The sequence below is a fragment of the Arachis stenosperma genome, chromosome 9 (assembly GCF_014773155.1).
Source record: "Arachis stenosperma cultivar V10309 chromosome 9, arast.V10309.gnm1.PFL2, whole genome shotgun sequence".
In the NCBI taxonomy this organism is placed as follows: Eukaryota; Viridiplantae; Streptophyta; class Magnoliopsida; order Fabales; family Fabaceae; genus Arachis; species Arachis stenosperma.
Window position 1 is genome coordinate 6242532 of NC_080385.1, and position 19236 is coordinate 6261767.

The window sequence follows — 19236 nt, forward strand, 5'->3', positions numbered from 1 at the left end:
ACATTGAATAAAATCATAGAAGACAAGGAAGAGCCGCAAAGGGCGAAGAGGCTGACGAACAAGCTGCAACTAAGACCAGCAAAGATGCTTCTGCACTGGCGATGAAGACCAGGCTGGAGGCGGCAATGTTCAGGCTGCAACGAGGGAAGGCGACGATTCTACTTCATCCCTCAGATGCGAGAAGACGACGATTTTGCGGTGAAACTGTCAGAGTGAGAGACGGTGGCAGTAAGAGCGGAGGAGCGTGGCGGTGAGAGAAAAAACCATAAAAAAACCATTTATGACCAAATAATAAGAACCGTTAAAGATGAACCGTGTTTTAGTTTAACCAATACTACATGTCAAAAATTAATTGGTAGAATTAAAGTGTCTTTAAAAAAAGTTGTTTTTTGTGTGTTTATGTGAGTGGCGCCCTTGCCATTTTTATTCTAGTAAATACTGCAATTTCTTCATTCTACTCTATGTGATCTTCAGGCCATTGGTTTAGTATTATGTGATCTCATTATATTACATTGCATGCTTCTTTGAATATCCGTCCCAAATAGGGATTTCGCAAATTCACTTCTATATTGATCCATGGATTAATTGGTCATATGATTTGTAGAAATGTCGCAAGCAACACTGAGAATATATTTGTATCGAGATGCTCTGAATTGAACATTTTAGTCAACTTTTAACCTAAAAACCTAAATCACTAAAAAATTACATCCTAATTAAATAAATAATTCTGTTTTGAAATTAATTATTTTAAATAAAACTAAAATTATTAAATAATTATGTTTTTATAATAAATTATTTAAAATATAACTAAAATTACTAAAAAGGTCTGTTTTTCAAAAAAAATAAAAACAAAACTAAAATTCTAAAACGAACTGTTTTTCAAATAAATTATATAAAATGAAACTAAAATTAATAAAATTTCTGTGTTTTAAAAAAATTAATTAAACTAAACTAAAATTAAAAAATATATACTAACATCTAACTAATACTATACACTAACAACAATTTATCAACGCTAACAAAGAAAATATATTTTTTAACTATTCTTAATCAACTAACAATTAATTTATTTATCTACTTAACAAAAAATTAATGTAAAAAAATTATATATTGTTTGTTTCTAGAATTTTTAGCTCAAAAAAATAGAATTAATCTTAATTAATTACTAATAAAATGTTTAAAATACTAACTTTTCTCTATCTTTGACTGGTTGCCATTTTTTTATTGTGGGGTAAATAAAATGTCAACTTTCAATTTTGTTCTTCCAACAAAATGGAATAATAGGGATAAAAGACTCTCAATTGAAGAAGAAAGAATGAAGGAGGAAGAGGATTGATTTTTTGGTTAACGTGTAGAAAGAAAGAGACTTGTCACGTATCGATCATGCACAACAAAACGTCGGTCACGTTTTGGCCAAAACGTTAGTGACGTTTTCCGCATAACAACATCGACGTCTTCATGGCGGTATCTGACGACTCCCATAGCGCCGTTAATCTCTCCTGATAAGTCATTTTAGTGGGTAATACCACCTTTCGCCAAAGTTAATGAGAACTTTATTTTTTTTTTTTTGGACTAAATGAGAACTTTATTTATCTTCGAATTATAAATGCCACGATGAATGGGTTCCTTCCCGAAGTCTTTGTACGGTCAACTCAGTTCTGTCACTTTATTAAGTATCTCTCTCCACTCTCCACTCTCCAACACAGAGAAAGAACAAAAGGAATATGAGTACGTTATTTTCAATTTCTGTTCCGTTATTATTTTGATCTTTGTACCTGATTCATGCATTATTCCGGCCATTCAATTACGATCGTTGATCAAATATCACGCAAACTTCTTTTTGATCGGTTTTCTTCCCAAGGCTGAATTAACCTACTAGTTTTGTTTTATTAGCATCATCAATTTCATTATTATTATTCACTTTAATTACCTGCCAACTAACTCTGATTATCTGCTTGTGTATTAAGTTTTGAGAATTTGAGATTTGTTTAAGATAACTGGAGAAAAATCTCAGCTTTAGAGAAAATCCGTAGAATTGTTGAGTATAGTGCTGCCGACTTTATTTAAGATAATTTCGTGAGACCCATCTGGATTGAAAGGTTTCCTTCAAGTTCAACAACAAAAGCGTAAAAATTAAAACTTGTAGTAGTGTTTATTTGTTTGCTTGTTTGTTGCTCAATTTATTTATTATTTATTGATATTGGCGTTGTTCGAAGGAATGAAGTGGGGACCTTTTTAAGATGGGTCATGGGGGATGAGCTGAATGCCAATGGGGGCATTTGCCATTTTTATTCTAGTAAATACTGCAATTTCTTCATTCTACTCTATAGATTATAGAACAATCTAAACGTTTAACAAAAATCTTCAGGCCATTGGTTTAGTATTATGTGATCTCATTATATTACATTGCATGCTTCTTTGAGTATCCGTCCCAAATAGGGATTTTGCCAAATTCACTTCTATATTGATCCATGGATTAATTGGTCATATGATTTGTAGAAATGTCGCAAGCAACACTGAGAATATATTTGTATCGAGATGCTATGAATTGAACATTTTAGCAGTCTTTATCCCAGTTTTCTTTTCATGTTTTTTATTTTATTTTATTTGTTCAGGTGGATGGGGGGAATGGTCACTGGGGGATGAACTCTACTCTGCAGGGTCACCAGAACCCCGTTTTGCTGCTGGAGCATTGGCTTATCCATGTTATCCAACTCAGCTTATTGATGGAGATGGCAAATTCCATGTTGCTGATGCTGAAAACTTTGTTAAGGAGATGGAATTAGATAAATGTGGTCAATCGTATGCTGTAGTTTCTATCATGGGTCCCCAAAGTAGCGGTATGCTTTCTTGCCGCCCTCCACTATCCCATTTTGTTTTCATAACTGTTTATTTATTTATTTATTTAAAATATAAGTTAGTATAAACAAGTTTTAGTGTATTCTTTTGCATGTTATTTAATCTCATAACATGAGCCGAACCATATATACTGAAGGTATTTTTGGTACTCATGCCCAATCAAACTTACTGTTCTCTTCACTTTGGGCAGGGAAGAGCACACTCTTAAATTATTTGTTTGATACCGATTTCAAAGAAATGAATGCTGATGATGGAAGGCAAGTAGTTCTTGTAATCCCAATTCCCCAGCCGTATACAAAGTTATTTGACAAGACTTACATCTGGTGTAAATATAGACATGACATGATGGTATTTGCTTGTTTTTAGGTCTCAAACAACCAAAGGAATCTGGATTGCTAGGTGTGCAGGCATTGAGCCTTGCACACTTGTGTTGGATTTGGAGGGAACTGATGGAATGGAGCATGGAGAAGAGGTTCTTCTCTCTCTCTCTCTCAATGATGATTTTTACTTGTTTATGTTTTATCTTACCTTATTTTTAATTCTGTTCTGGTGATTCAGAATATGTTGCCAATATCCAGAGCAGCATAACCATCTTACATTTAATATATTGGAAGTTCTGATGTATGTGTGGACATCAGGACATGAGTCCCCTATGACATTTTGGAGTTTCTACTTCCTGTAACATTTATTTCCTTTTTTTCTTTCCGTGCATGTAATGTTCTTTTGTCTACTTTTTGAGTAAAATGTTAGATTAATGGTTTTTCTATCTCGCTCTCTGAGTTTTGTGTTTTCATAGCAGAACAGAGTCCCATAATATTTCTAATACTGCATTTGCACTCTGATAGGGAGCAGTTAATATTTAGAAATTTTGATTATTGTAATGTGCGAGTTTGACATTGGAAAAAAATATAACAAAGTTAAGGGTTAATAGTTCTGCTTTTCCTTGTACTGAAATTATCTTTATTGCAGGATGATACTTCATTCGAAAGTCAGAGTGCTCTTTTTGCTCTAGCGGTCTCAGATATAGTTCTTATAAACATGTGAGTTCCCTTTTTGTTTAATTTAGATAAATTGACAGTATAAAAAACTTTTAGACACTTAACCCATCATATTCTTCTTTGCTATGCAATGATTGTGAAGGTGGTGCCATGACATTGGCCGCCACAATGCAGCGAATAGGCCACTTTTGAAAACTATCTTTCAGGTATAATTTGGAAGCTGATCAGCCACAAATAACTGACTTGAATCCTGAAAAGTAGTCATTTATTAAATTGTATGCTCATTTTTTCAGGTCAAGATGAAATTGTTTACTCCACGCAAAATAACATTGCTTTTTGTCATTCGCGATAAAACAAGGGTGCGTAAGAAAAACATTTTGAGCTAATTCAATTCTAAAGCAACTGTGCAATTTTTTTCATAATGTTGACATGATGACCTTTCTTCTTATAGACACCATTTGAACGCTTAAAAGAGCTTTTGCTAACAGATATTGAGAAGGTAATCCAGTGATTTTACCTTCATATAATGTCACTGAATTGTTATATAATTTACATTGTCCTTTGTCAATTTACCCTTTTCTCTACAGATATGGGAAAGTTTTACTAAATCTAAACCAGACTCCCACAACGAGGCTGCACTAAGCGAATTTTTCAGTGTAAGCTCATCATTGCTAAACTTACTGAGCGTTTCTTGTTTTTAGCATAATCTATTGGCAGTTCATATTTCATAATAACTATTTGTTCTTGGAAACAAACTCCAGGTTGAGGTCGTTGCTCTTTCTAGTTATGAACATAAAGAAGAGCAATTTAAGTCGGAGGTATGAACTGTAGGCTAGCTCCTTGGGTTATTACTTGCTGATGGTTTTAAGTTGGCCATTATTAAGATATGTGGTTGAGTACACCTCATTTTTGCATAACTATTCCTACTGTTAATATAATTATTAAAAAAAATTACACATTATGATAAGTATAATTATATCTTAAAAATATATAAAGTCTATTAGTAGTCAAAATTACCCGCAACTAAGTAAATATATAGTCAATGTTTTTTTATCTTATTTTTTTAAGTGTATTATTGGGAAAACTAGTTAATGTTATCTTGATAATGGAAATGGAAAATTATATTGAAACTGCAATACTTTTTAAACTTGATAGATATATTAAATGAAGGGAGTAAGCGTGTAAGTTTTAAGATGTGTAGGAAAATTGGATCATACAATTTGGTTATGTACTTTTGACTATCTCATATTTGATAATTTACATGACATTTCTGTTTCTTTGGATTATTTTCAATGTAGGTTGCGGGATTGAGGCAACAAATCTGCCATTCAATAGTTCAGGATGAGCTTGCTCGGGACTTATATGGAGTAGTTCATGCATCAGACTTTGCTTACAGTTCTCAGGAAATCTGGGAAAAGATTAAGGCAGACAAGGACCTCCACCTTCCTTCTCATAAGGTAAACCTCTCATGGATTTAGAGTAAACCATGGTTCCTAACATATTTTAACATATTACTCACAAAAATTTCAAATGCATATACTTTAATCCTCCAAAAGAAAGAGGTTGCTCCATAGCACATTGATCTTCATTGTATATATTATTGAAAACAGTACTGAATTAATCTTCAGTCAGACGTAACATGAAATTTAAAAAATGAAGGTTAACAAAATTATATTAGCTCTCGAGATAAAAAATGTTAGCAAATTTTCTTTCAAGGACTTTTCTGTTAAATTTTATTATTTCAACAACCAAAGTGTATACTATCTCTTGTATTAATCTGTTGTCGCTTGATCAAATTGTAGGTTATGGTTGCTACTGTTCGATGTGAAAAAATTGCCAGGGAGAAATATGAGAATTTAGCTGCAAAGGAGGTATTAGGAGTACTTGAAAAAAAGGAGATTCTTATTTGACTGAATTAATTAATTGATTTTATTCAATATACAAACATATACATACATAAAGATGTAAGTGCTACCATTGTTTAAGGATCATAATTATGAAGTTAATCTATTGCCAATATACTTGATATATGAACCTAATTAATTCTAATATGTTAGGGACTTGGGTATTATGGAGTGCCCGAAATCCCACGTAGTATGAGATACTTGAGGTTGTATTTAAGGAGAGTGGTTCTTCCTTTTTAATAGCTAGTTTTTAAGGTGTAGTTATCTGTTGTCCTAGGTATTTAACAATGTTACACTGTCAGATTTAGTTGCAAGACTCCCCCGCCTCAGAAAGAGATACCCTTATGAGTAGGAAAGTTGAAGTGGTGCCAAATGTAGAATCATTGCATCAAGTGGTTTGGACATGTTTAGAGAAAACCTTGTGTTATTCTGAGAGAGATTTAAGAAGGGAGAGTAGATCAGACGAAGAGTAGTTCTATAATTGGAGGTAAAGGGAGACTTACAAAAAAACATAGCCAAATTAGTCAAAGAGATTTAAATATTAATGGTTTAAAGATTAAACATGAAGCTATAGCATCATTTGATTTATGCTTATGTAGCTGATACAACCTAATCAGACAAGTCTTAGTTATCGTTGTTGTTGCTAGTGTATTGATAAGGTGTCAGAACTAAGTGGCATTCCAAATATGCTAAAGGTATCATGTGACATCCCACGTGTGCGGAAGGTGACACATTGTCATGAATGTGTAATGTTTGCATGGCTAAAATGAGACTAAAGTTATCATTATCAAGCTTACTAAGTCAATCACCAAAGTGAAACTTTAGTCGTAATCTCTAAGAAAGCAGAGAACATATCAACAAAAGATTAAGCAATAAACATCCGAAAATGAAATAAAATAATTTTGGTTATAAACTCCCAATATTATTTCTGCATATGTAAATACTAATGCTAGGGAAGTTTCTTTCGAATCAGGAATGGCATCAATCGGAAGAGGATATGAATCACAGAACCACTCCTGAATTTGTGAATAGGCTCAGTTTACAAATTGATACTTGTTTGTCAGAGTGAGTATAAGTCATTTTTCATGACAGCATAACATTAGTGGCTCAATCATTGGATGTCGCATAAAGAACCTATACTATACTGTAAGCTTTTGGCTAATTCTAGTAGTTTTTTGACATATATGTCATTCTTTGATCCTAGTCTTCATGAGAGTAGAGCATTAAATTTCTTGTTCTTTATCTTTGCCCCCCTACATGAAAGAATATGTTTTGGTATCAAAGTTTTGCTTAAGTAGGTGCTAGCAGTGGCAATGGTTTTGATTGTTCTATGTGTTGGAAAAAGATGGGTTCATATTTTTCTCCCAATTTCATTCTGCAGTCCTGCAATGTGGCAGTTTCATGTGCAACAAATATGTAATCCTAAGCTTTTTAGGTTTCTTATGCAATCTCTATAGAAACAACTTTGAATTGTGTTCTGATTTTATTGCTGTGGTTTTTTGTGTGCTATCTTAGTGTATGCAAATGCAGTATCTTTAAAACAGTTGTCTCAAGTTTTGAGTGCCTATATCGCATGTTGAAATATCGTGTAAAAGTTAGTTGCGATTCAGGTTGAAGGGATATTGACATATTGTTTTCATCTAGGTATGATGCTGAAACCACTTACTATAATGAAGGTCCAAGATCTACATACCGAAATCAACTTAAAGAAAAATTGTTGCAGGTACATTATTTTAATTTTCTTGCAATTATACTAGTTCAACCTTTTCTTTTTCGTCATTGTCAATTAACTGATGATTGTTGAACGAGAAATAGAAATGGGTGATATATTAATGATTATTGAATAAGTCACAATTTAAATTTTTGGATTGTTGGCCACTTCATTTTGTTTATAATTAAGTCCCGACTCATGAAGTTCATAATGTCCCTTTGATTGGTCAGCTTTTTGAACCAGCATTGGTATCTGCATTGGAGCATATAGGATCTACAATTTTGAACGAGTTCAAGCACACATTTCAAACATCATTGAATCAAGGGGAGGATTTTTATGCAGCTGCTAGTAGTTGCATTGAGTCTTGTTTGTCTAACTTCGACAAAGCCTGTCCAGGTACATTATATATATAAACAAAAGGGAGTCTTGGAACAACAGTTGAGTTGTCTCTGTGCGACCTCAAGGTCACAGGTTCAAGCCGTGAAAATGGCCACTGATGCGGCCCTTCCCCGGACCGTGTTAACGCGGGATGCTTGTGCACCGAACTGCCCTTTTTTTTATCCTATGCAAATATCTAACTGGTACATTTAAAAATCAATATATCTAGACATTAATGTATCCAGATAGATATATTGATTTTTCAATGTATCAAATTAGCTAAAGCCAATAAGCCATATTTATTTTCAAATGGAGCGAGTATTTGTTAGACAACAATAAATTGAAGTAAAGGGTTGCTAGCTTTTCTGCTGTTCAATTATTTAAGTAGGTGTTGGAGTAAAGGGTTGCTAGCTTTTAGTACTGTTTAAGATGTTAAATTTTATAAATCTTTCCGAATTTAGCTTTTGAAATTTCATGTAATTATGATCTCAAGTGAGTTGCAGACTCAAATACATTAACCTTGCACAGATGTTGTCATTGAAATGTCAAATAAGCACAAAATTGGAGTAAGGAAGAAATTGCAGTGTGATATTGTCTCAGTACTTACTTCATCGTGTAAGGTATTGATGAATCATGTCTTGTGTTCCCTGCCTCCCTAAGAGACTATCTTCAAGCTCAGTAATTAGTTATATATGTTCATGGAAGAAAAATCACACTCAGTTTCAAATTCTTATTATGGTTTGGAAGTTGAAACTTCGCATAAGTAATAAGAGTCATCTAAGTGTAAGGGATAGGTTGATAAAAATATCATTGACACTTACTTTCAAATAATAATGACATATCAAAAGTAAAAAAAACAAGAGTTTTTTTTATGCCAGTTGGTTTGTTTCTATGGTTGAAAGACTACCTTTTTATAATGGAATTGTTATTTGTATAACCGTTTTTGAAATATGAGAAGAGAATTTTTTTTTGTTAGATAGTGATTAGTAGTTTAGATGATGCGTTAATGGAGAATAATTGATAGGTGCTTTACATTTATTACTCTCCATTCTCTATATATATTGATCCTTTCTATTGTAACAAAATAACAATCTATACAAGTAATATATTAATTATTATCTCTCTCTATTGTCTAGTTACTCCAATATTTCTGCTGAGTAATCATGACTCTTAAGTTTTAACAACCGTTTAAAGTTTCTACTAGACAAACTTTAGTACGTAAGTCGGAAAATTAATTTGTAACTTCAAAATAAAAGGTTGATAACTTCTACAACAGTTTGTAACTTCTGAAAAACTTGAAAAAAGGCCATGTTGAGAGAGAAAATGAGTGGGACCCACATCATAATTTTAAAGCATGGGATAACTTTGGCTTGTTTAAACTTTATATATCATTACTATTCTTAGAAGGTTTTCTGATGGTAGTGCCACTGCAGGAAAAACTAAAAGAAGCTTTGTCTGGATCCATTGAAAAAGAACTCTCGGATGGAGATATTATAGATCCTTGGCGATCAATAAGGGAAGTTCTCAGGAATGAGATGGAATCAACTGTTTCCCAATTAATTACACCACTTACTCAACTTGGTATGGATGGATGCACAAGGAAGAAAATGATTGAGAGTTTAGAGGATTATGCAAGGGGTGTTGTAGAAGAAAAGGTTAGGAATGAAGCTAAGAATGTCCTGATGCGAATGAAGATGTGTTTTGAAAGAAGGTTTGAGATGCATAGGCAGATTAACCGTCTTTGCATAGGCAAAGATGACATTCCAACCGCTGCGAAGTCTGCTCGCCGTTGTGTATGATGTGGTCAATTTTTCATGAATAATATTTCTTTGGCTGTTGAATCCATGTTGTATTCTTGTATGTTCTTAACCAAAGTCTTAATCCTATGCAGCCTTTGATATTGCTATCTACTCTGGCTGCAATTCGTTTGGATGATGATGATACCGATGACATTAAGGAAAAATTAGAAGCTGAATTATTGAATTCATCAAGCACTGCTACCAAAGAAAGCAGCAGCGCAAAGTTTGATCCACTGTGGCTAGCTGATGACAGTTGGGAACAGGTTCGTTTTATTGTTGCTTGATTCTATTCGATGGGATATCAAATTTTGCACTTATTCCAGTGGATGAGTGATCTTATCATCTGAAGGCCCTAGAATGATTTTATCTAGTGCTGACATATGCCATGATCAAAGCATATTTTAGTTCCTAAGTATTGTTTCAAGTTTTTTGCATAGTTTTAATACTATGGCATGGCAAGATTTTGCATCTTTGGTATGGATTACCCATTGTGGCCAAGTTTTCTATGTAGATTCCATCCTGTCGAAAATTGATTGGACCTCGTTCATGCAAAAAGGTGTGGGATCAATTCATGCAAGAAACGGAGATCATTATCTCGAAAGCAGTTGAACAGGTTTGTACTGTGTTTCATATCTTTCTAAAGATATAATAAGGGAAAATCTATCTAGAGAATATTAATTTCGGGTCATCTCCGAAAATATGATGCTTCACAGTGTCATGTAATTGTTAATATCTTTTAGTGCCTATTCATTTAACAATGATCTATGGTGCCCTATTTCGTCACTGGAGAAACATCACCATGACAATCTTTCAACCACCACTGCCACCACCATTCAAATTGCATCAGTGATGATGATGATCTTTATCACGTTATCAACTCGTGAACTCCCCTACCATTGAGAGAATTCATGAACCACTTTGGGGAGGAGTTAGAGATTTAGAGCATTACTATGCAAATGATTTTTTTGTATTTTAAGCATTGACACCATATATATCCACTTTAACACTATAAAGAGGTGAAGCAGTGAGCTAAATGTACAACAAGATCTCTGTTGTCAGCACCTTTTCGGTTTTTAGTGTCCATGAAGGAGTTCAGATTCTAATTTACCCTTCTAAGACTGGACTAATGTATTCACTTGAGTCGAACAACCTCAAGGTAACCTTTACCCCCCTTTGGCTGTTAAAATTACAGATTTAGACAAATTGCTACAACTTCATTGGGATGATAGTATGAGTGGAAATGGACCTCATACTCATCAGTAAGATCAAGAATCCTAACTTCCTTCAAGAGATTTTCAATTGTCGTGGAAAGTAAAAGTCAGTTACATACAATTGTTATAGCTGCCTCCATCAGTCCAAATCTTTATTTTGCACATGACTCCATGGTTTTCACTAGAGCAGCAAGTGTTCCATTCTGTTAGAACTTAGAAGTCGCCATACTATTTATATCACCATGATAGCTTCTATAAGTAATTTTTAATCCTTACCCCTTAACCTTAGGTTGAGTTAGGCCTCTCAAATCTAAGTATCATAACCTATCGGTTTAATTACTCTGTTGGTCTTTATAGTTTCGCGAAATTTTTAATTAGATTCCTATACTTTTTTTTCTTTTAATTGAATCCCTACACTTTTTTTTCCTTTTATTTGAGTCTCTGAACCAATTTTTTTTTTAGTTGGGTCCCTATACAATTAAGCCAATTACTACCAAGAGGGACCTAATTGAAAAAAAAAAATTTGGTGCAGGGACCCAATTAAAAAGAAAAAAAGTATAGGGACCCAATTGAAAATTTCGTGAAACTATAGGGACCAACAGAGTAATTAAACCTAACCTATCATGTGTTTATTAGTTTAGCCAAGTTCAAATATCAGTCCTGCAAATCTCGCTTTCCAGTGTTCAGTCTTCAGTATGTGGGGTGTGTCCCACATTAACGGACATTAACTACTTGGGGTTGGGGATATGACCATAGTGCTTTTTATAAAAATTTGTCAACTCTCGTCTCTCTCGAGCAATGATAAGGACAAGCTTCATTTGGGGTTTCATCCGACTATCTGAGCAAATTGATCCCTCTTGAGAGTTCCCTTTGTTGAATCAATTCTTCATTGATCTTTATCTCTATTTTCTACAATCAGATCTTCAGTTGTTTCCTCTTCGTCATGGCATGATCAATCAAAGCACCAATGTAATGGTAGCTACTGAGGTTTAGTTTAGTGATGTAAAAAGTGTATGTTGATGTATTTACTTTTTGCTGCAAAAAGCTTTAGCTGATATAATAATTCAAGCTTAAATTTATGATGATTACTCCAATGAAGACATCTTCATGCAAAAATAATATTGTGAACCATTAGATTATGTGATGTTTGACTGAACCATCTAACGATTCACAATATCATCTTCCCATGATGTGATGTCATGGCTTGCATCACAATAATCATCAACCACTCCACCATGCAGTGTTTTCTGAATTTTTTTAAAAATCTAGTGCTCCTTATGTGTGGCTAGCAATGCATCCCATTGCCTATAAATGGGGAGAATTTTGAAGCCTCCAATGCACCAATTAAAACACAAAACAAGAGAGTAGCAACAAAGCATTTCTTCAAGGCTTCGTGTGTTTTTATTTTTGTTTTGTAAGTGAGTTCTCTTGAAAAATAGTGAGTGTAATATTATAGTGTGTGAGATTAAATTCTATGGGTTGTGAGTGATACACATTAGAGTTTGATTATACAATCTAGTACTCACTTGGTACGCAAATTGTAGTATAAGAGTGTCTTTCTGTGGTACACTATATTGTAACTATTTTAATATAGTGGATATTTTTCGGAGTGTTGGCACGTGGTTTTTTGCCTGTTCATTAAGAGGATTTTTTCATGTTAAAGTATTGGTGTTACTCTCTCTCTTCCATGACCTATTTTGTTGGCATATTAATCCTGTCAGTCTCCACTTCAATTTTTGGTTTGCTTTACACATGAAGATGTGAAAAAAGATGTGTTCGTGGAAATAGCAACCTAAATTTATATGTTGGTCCTTGACAAGGATTTATTACTGATTCTTATTTTATTGACATTATTTTCAGGGTGGCTCCACATGGTCATTATTTTTTAAACCTTTTCATGGTGACTCAAAATGGTCCACATTTTGTAGCGTTGCCTCGGTATGTTTGTCCTTTGCCGGAGGTGCTGCGATGAATAAATTGGGTAGTGAGGCATTACTCTCGTTGTTGGCGGCAGTGCTTGCGAAAAGGGCCAAGTGAAATCCCTAAGCCTTTTAAGCTAGAGAAAGTTGGAAGCCTAAAGCCTAAAGCCTAACAACAAAAAAAGAAAATTAGAAGTTTGAATTATATTCAGAAGATTCTAGTGTGTGAGACAGATTATGAAACTGATTGTGTTATGTTTAAACTAACTCATGAAGGCAGGCGAGGCCTGGGTCAGATGGCAACTTTGTTTGCCTCACATAGAGCTGCACCGGGTTCAAATTCTGTTGGAGGAATACAGAACCATGCTAATAGTGTGTACCCATGTAGTGTGTGAGTGTGTTGTGCGAGTGTGTAGTGCATGGGTGAATGCTTAGATTAAAGCTTAATGCAATAAAACAACACGACTTATGATTTTTGATATTTGACATATAAAAGAGTTACGGTGTTAACAACTGAATTCATTCACTACCTTAAATTATGCACTTGGCTTAACTAATAGGGTCAGATTCAGACTTAATCATGAAATCATAATTTAGCTTTCAAGAAATTCTGGTATCTTTGCTCTCTCGTGTTATATGAATACAAACCACACTACTAAAATTCACGAAAGAGAAAGTAATACAAAGAATGGTTAAGTTTGTGGTTATAAACTTGTGTAGAATAAATTACCATAAGAATCACCAATGTCTTCTAGTTAAACAATCTGCTTCAGAAGGCGCTGACAGCTCATTTATCATTCCAGTAGGAAGAAACATTCCATCCAAAACTTCTAACAACACAGTTTCACATTGGATCCTATTCCATGTCATTGAACTTATTATGTGTTCATGTTATATATTGTTCTCTTCAGTACTAGTCTTTTTGGAGAACATTCTTGTTGCAGTTGGACCAATATTCTGACACCAGCTTATAGAATGAAGAATCTCTCTCCATAAGCTTTGAAGGCTCATCATACTCAATCAATTTCCCTACAGTGACCGGATCACACATAAGGAAGAAGAAAACAAAAAAAGAAAGTGCATATGACTAAAGAAGTGTTATATCTAAGGAAACTTTGCAAATAACTATAAGAACTTACCATAAGACAGGACCATGACCATGTCACTGTCTATTACAGTTGGAACTCTGTGAGCCACCGTTATAACTGTGCATTCTGAGAATTCTTCTCTGATAACTCGTTGTAAAATGGCGTCCGTGGTGGAATCAATGGAGGCAGTAGCTTCATCCAGCACAAGAATTCTGTTTCTCTTAAGAAGAACTCTTCCTAGACAAAACAGTTGGCGCTGCCCTACACTCCGTTTTCACCTTCATCACTCACTGTTAAAATTGGCAGTATTTAGTTTGACTATTTCAGTCAAATGAGTATATGAATGCAATGCAAATATTTGTCAAATCTTGAATGATACAAATCAACAATAACATTTGGCAAATATTTTCATTTGAAAAATATTACTAGTGAATGGCAATGTAATATAATATTTGGTGGTTGTTACCTCCATTTCATATTGTAAGTTAAAAAGTTCACAGATCTAACTCACCAGAAGAGTCCAAGAGATTTGGTAGACAACTAATTGTTTCCTTAAGTTGGCATTTCTCTAGAGCCTGTACAAAAATGAATGCCCATTAATTTTTCTTTGAAGGGCGAAAAAAAAAAATCTTGCATCTAATTTTGCAATCAGAGAAGTTTTGGAGCAACAGTTGAGTCGCCTCCATATAACCTCAAGGTTAGGGGTTCAAACCGTTCAGTCCTTATACCCTTTGTTACGTTATTCAAGTCTTTTTATGTGGATCTTCTTTGTTACGATAAACAAATTAACTTTTTTGCAACTAGTATAGTTGAATGTAACTGATTAGTTGGTTTCTTTAATGACGTGTTTCTTAAATGTGCCTTGGTGGTGGTATGAATAACATTGTTGTTTTTGTTGTGTCTTGTGCTTAGTTTTTTCTCAAGCTGTTAAACCCTAAAACTTATTTATGAGAAAGAAAAACAAATAGATTTCATTTGAGAAGTTGTTCAATGATACATGACCTACTTCAAACATTTTTCCTGTTGTTATTTTATATTGAGTCAAGATATTAACCTTATTGAATTCTAACAATGACATTATTGGATAAATCGAACAAGAAACTTCCTAGCTACGCTGAATTGCATTTTGCATAAAGGGTTACATACATACCATTCTTTTTCTTTTGTGTTTTTTTTAAGAACTTAATTTTGATGTACTGAAGTATAAAATCATTTTACATGTGTACATCTAATTACATAATATCATATTAATAAAAATAATTATCTTTTATATTGACCATATAAATAATCATCTAAAAAAATTATTATAATTACACGATTATATAAAATATTTTAGACTGTCAATCCATCAAAATTAAACTCTTCTTTTAAACCCTTTAAACATAACAACAATAACTCAACTTTATTTCTACAACTAGCTTCGTTTGCCCACTGCGTGCTAATGGAGAGGATCACACGTAACATTTATATATATATCTATCATGGAATTATACTCTTCTTAAAAATTTATATTAATAAGAAAATGTACATGAATTATTATACATGTTTCTGTTGAAACCGTTCTCTGAGGAATAGCTCGACAACACCTGATGTAGCCTTCAATTCTAGAGTTTCAGTGTTGCTCTATTAGCTCTTCAGAGTCTTGACCCAGGTATTTGATCTGTAAAAAAGACTCTGACGTTCAAGTCAGTTCTTAAATACTCAGAAAACTATTATATTTTGTATTACCTTTGGTCTTTAATGCCCTCTATAGCTGTGATGACCCTATTTATCGTTGCATGGTGAGAACCGAATTATGCAGGATCTTTTCGAATTATTCGTGATCCGTTTGATGGTAATTCAAACTGCCCTTTGCAGTGGCCGAAATATGCGCGGATACTATAGAGGTGTTTATAACGGTTTTTCTTAAGAAATGTTTTTTATATTTGAAAGTTAGTTCCAAGATATAATGTCACAGATCGAAGTATTTGAATATGGACCAATATCTATAAATATAATATCATAAAATTTTAAATCACACATCACATTAATATCATAAGATTTAATAACCCATTGATTCAATAGTCTAACCGATTTAATTATGGATTGGATTTTGCAAAGTAGAATCCAATTGCAGCATGTACTCTACTGTTGGTGTTCAGAATGACGAGCACCTTCTTTTTTTATGTAACACTTGCACTGATGCTAAAAATAGCACCACTATCATTATTTTTTGTTGTAAATAGTCTAGAAGATGACGAAGGACATTTTAGAAAAGTTGGAAAAAAAAGTTGCATAAAAAAGACATGAACTTAAATAATACGAGAATGGAAAGAGATTGAACGAGAATGGAAAGAATAAATAAGTTGAAAAAGAAGAAAATGTGGCCATTAATTTGTGGGCAATTTTCTTAAATAAATAGAATGGAGATCAATTTTATCTGATTACACATTTTTTAAAATAAAGACGCAAATGTATTTTTGTATGAATCTATAAAAACCGCTACTAGTAATAGCGGATTAGGAAATAATGTAAATCGCTACTGGCAGTCGCTGTTTACATGCATTGTGAGGTGAATAGAAATCGCTATAAGAAACAGCGATTTTTGTAAAATGTTGTTTGGGCATAAACCGCTACAGGCAGTAGCAGTTTATGTGTATTGAAACGTAAATCGTTGGAGACAGTAGCGATTTACGTTGAGTGTGTTACTCATGCCTAGCTCCAAGAGTGTCTAGTACATTAAGAGCTTCCAATTTGAAATCGGCGCTTTATTGTGATAACGCTCAAGTTTTTCTCATGAATCAAATATTCACGCTTCTATTTGAAATAACACCTCTCATTTTAGACGTTAACACATTTTGGGAAGAAGGTATGCTTAATGCCTTATGCATGCATTATTAGTGAATTAATGATTAAAATATGCATGCATGTGCTATTGATTAATAATAAAATGCAAAAAGTATGTATGCACTAACGTTAATTCATGAAGCTTATATGCATATTAGTTGTGTGAATCAAAAAATAAAGCATGCATGTTGAAGGTGTTGTTAACGACACTTAATGAAGCATGCAAGCAATACATGTTATTCAAGAAACAAGCAAAGCATGTAAAGAAAGTTTGACGTTGGTAACGCCCAACTCAAAGGGCACCATCCAAAAATAACGCCTCCGATCTTACCTTCTTCTCAAAATGGACGTTGTTAACGTCTAAAATGAGGGGCGTTATTCCAAATAGAAACGTAATATTTGATTCATGAGAGAAATTTGAGTGTTATCACAATGAAGCGCCCATTTCAAATTGAAAGCTCTTAACATATTAGATACTCTTGGAGATAGGCACTTGGACATTGGTAACATACTCAACGTAAACCTGTCTCCAGCGATTTGGTAACATACTCAACGTAAACCTACAGCGATTTACGTTCAACATCCAATACACATAAACCGTTACTGCCTATAGCAATTTATGCCCAAACAACATTCTACAGAAATCACTACTGTCTATAGCAGACAGCAGTTTTTGTTCACCTCCCAATGTATGTAAATTGCGGTAGCGATTTACGTTCTTCCCTAATCCGCTACTGTTAGTAGCGATTTTTATAGATTCATGAAAAAAATGCATTTGTGTCTTTATTTTTAAAAATGTGTAATCAAGTAAAATTAATATTCATTTTATTTATTTTAAAAAATTACCCTTAATTTGTTGAATCCGTTTGCATTTTTGGTTTTCTAAAGACAAAGAAAAACGAGACCAGCAGTTTCAGTTAAAGTAACCAACAACAACCATCACTTACTTTAATTAGTTTCTCAAAATTACATATATTGTTTAAAAATATTATAAAAGTTATTTGGTATTTACATAAAAAAATATCACCTGCTTTAATTATTTTAATATTTTGTTAAGTTATAATTATATTCAAAAACTAAGTTTTACTGTTGATATATATAAAATTTAGTTAAAAGTTATAATTAGGTAATCAATAATAGAGACTAATTTAACTATTGATTTTAATATTTTAAGGTTAAATATTAGTGACGGATCGATTTAGCAATTTAAAATAGCGACCATTATAAAATTACAGTAGATCACTGTCAAAAGACCGAAAATATAATTGGTTGCTATTTAACGAAAAAAATGTAGTAATTTAGTAGCCGATCTAATTTGTTATTAGTTTAATAGCACTTAATTAAAAATGGATTGTTAAAATCAATTGCTAAAAATTAGCAACTATATTTTAATTTAGCAACTACTGGGTAGCAGCACGAAGATGGGTGAAGAATCTTTTACGCGCATGATCAGCTCTAAAGCTGATGAAAACGTGGTATTGATGAGTGACGGCAGGTGCTTGATGATGAGAAGAAGAAGCAGCACCTGAAATAAAGTGCCATGTCTTTATGATGGTAATGAGAAGAAGAAGCTGATGAAGACTTGGTCTATGTCCACAAGGATGAATAAACGGACCTTACCTTCTTTCTTTTTTCGGTGTGGATGTAACGAAGGAGCCTTGAATAGAACTTTTGAAATTGCATTGCTAATCAATTTTTTATATTATTTTATTATTTTAATTTAGATATTTAAATAATTATTATTAATTAATTTTATAATAAAATTAATATTTATTTATTAAAATAAAAATAATATATAAAAATTAATAAAATATATTTTATATTAAAAACAAAAATAATATATGAAAAATATATCAAAATATACTTTATTAAATTATATTACTTATAATTTTTTTAATATTTTCAGTATTCTTTTATTTAATATTGTTTTAAACTATAAATTTTAATTATTTATAACTTTATTCTTAATTATAATTGATTTTTTTATTTATTTTATTCTTTTTAATGGGATAATAATTTATATTATAATAAAATTATAATAATAAATTAATATATAAAAGGAAAAGTTTAGGAGGCCAGCAGTTTTGTTGAATTTTGGCCAGCATTTAACTAGCAGAGAAAGGTGAGCCATTGGATGAAATCTTACACCAATCTCACACCATCAAATCATCATTGATGGCTAGTTGATGGCTAACAATCACAAAAATTGCTGGTCCCCTAGCATTGCTCTGTATAAAAATTACATTTATAAATTTTAACAAAGCCAAACAAAAATATTTTTTTATACAAAATCAAAAGTAAAAATTTAATAAAAAAATATAATTATATATTTAAAATATTTAAATACTAAAGGGACTATAAAAAAAGAAATAAAGGGTAAAATTGATAAAACAAAATAAATTTAATTTTAACGTGATTTTCTAAACGCAGAAGGTATAATTTCTAACTTCTTATAGACGCACGTTGGCGTTTAGAGAAAAAGAAGTATCCTAACACACCCTTGTCTACGTCCACCATGAAGATTTGTCTACGTCCACCATGAA

The 19236-nt window shown here is 32.7% G+C and overlaps 1 protein-coding gene across 3 annotated transcripts; it reads left to right on the forward strand.

Annotated features, from left to right (window-relative positions):
• Positions 1 to 1376: 1376 nt before the first annotated feature.
• On the forward strand, positions 1377 to 13260 carry LOC130951963 (protein ROOT HAIR DEFECTIVE 3 homolog 1-like). 3 transcript variants are annotated; one of them, XM_057880725.1, is made up of 21 exons: positions 1377 to 1519; positions 1637 to 1728; positions 2616 to 2840; positions 3050 to 3116; positions 3226 to 3331; positions 3829 to 3899; positions 4000 to 4063; positions 4151 to 4216; positions 4309 to 4356; positions 4445 to 4513; positions 4619 to 4675; positions 5156 to 5314; positions 5660 to 5728; positions 6735 to 6826; positions 7406 to 7484; positions 7703 to 7868; positions 8379 to 8470; positions 9284 to 9643; positions 9742 to 9912; positions 10161 to 10262; positions 12721 to 13260. In XM_057880725.1, the coding sequence occupies exons 2-21, from the start codon at positions 1725 to 1727 to the stop codon at positions 12895 to 12897; spliced, it is 2244 nt and encodes a 747-aa protein (XP_057736708.1). In that variant the 5' UTR covers positions 1377 to 1519; positions 1637 to 1724; the 3' UTR covers positions 12898 to 13260. The 3 variants fall into 3 exon arrangements, with proteins under 3 accessions (XP_057736708.1, XP_057736707.1, XP_057736709.1); XM_057880724.1 differs by lacking the exon at positions 1377 to 1519 and having other exon boundaries at positions 1545 to 1728; XM_057880726.1 differs by lacking the exons at positions 1377 to 1519; positions 10161 to 10262; positions 12721 to 13260 and having other exon boundaries at positions 1577 to 1728; positions 9284 to 9653; positions 9742 to 9907.
• Positions 13261 to 19236: the final 5976 nt, after the last annotated feature.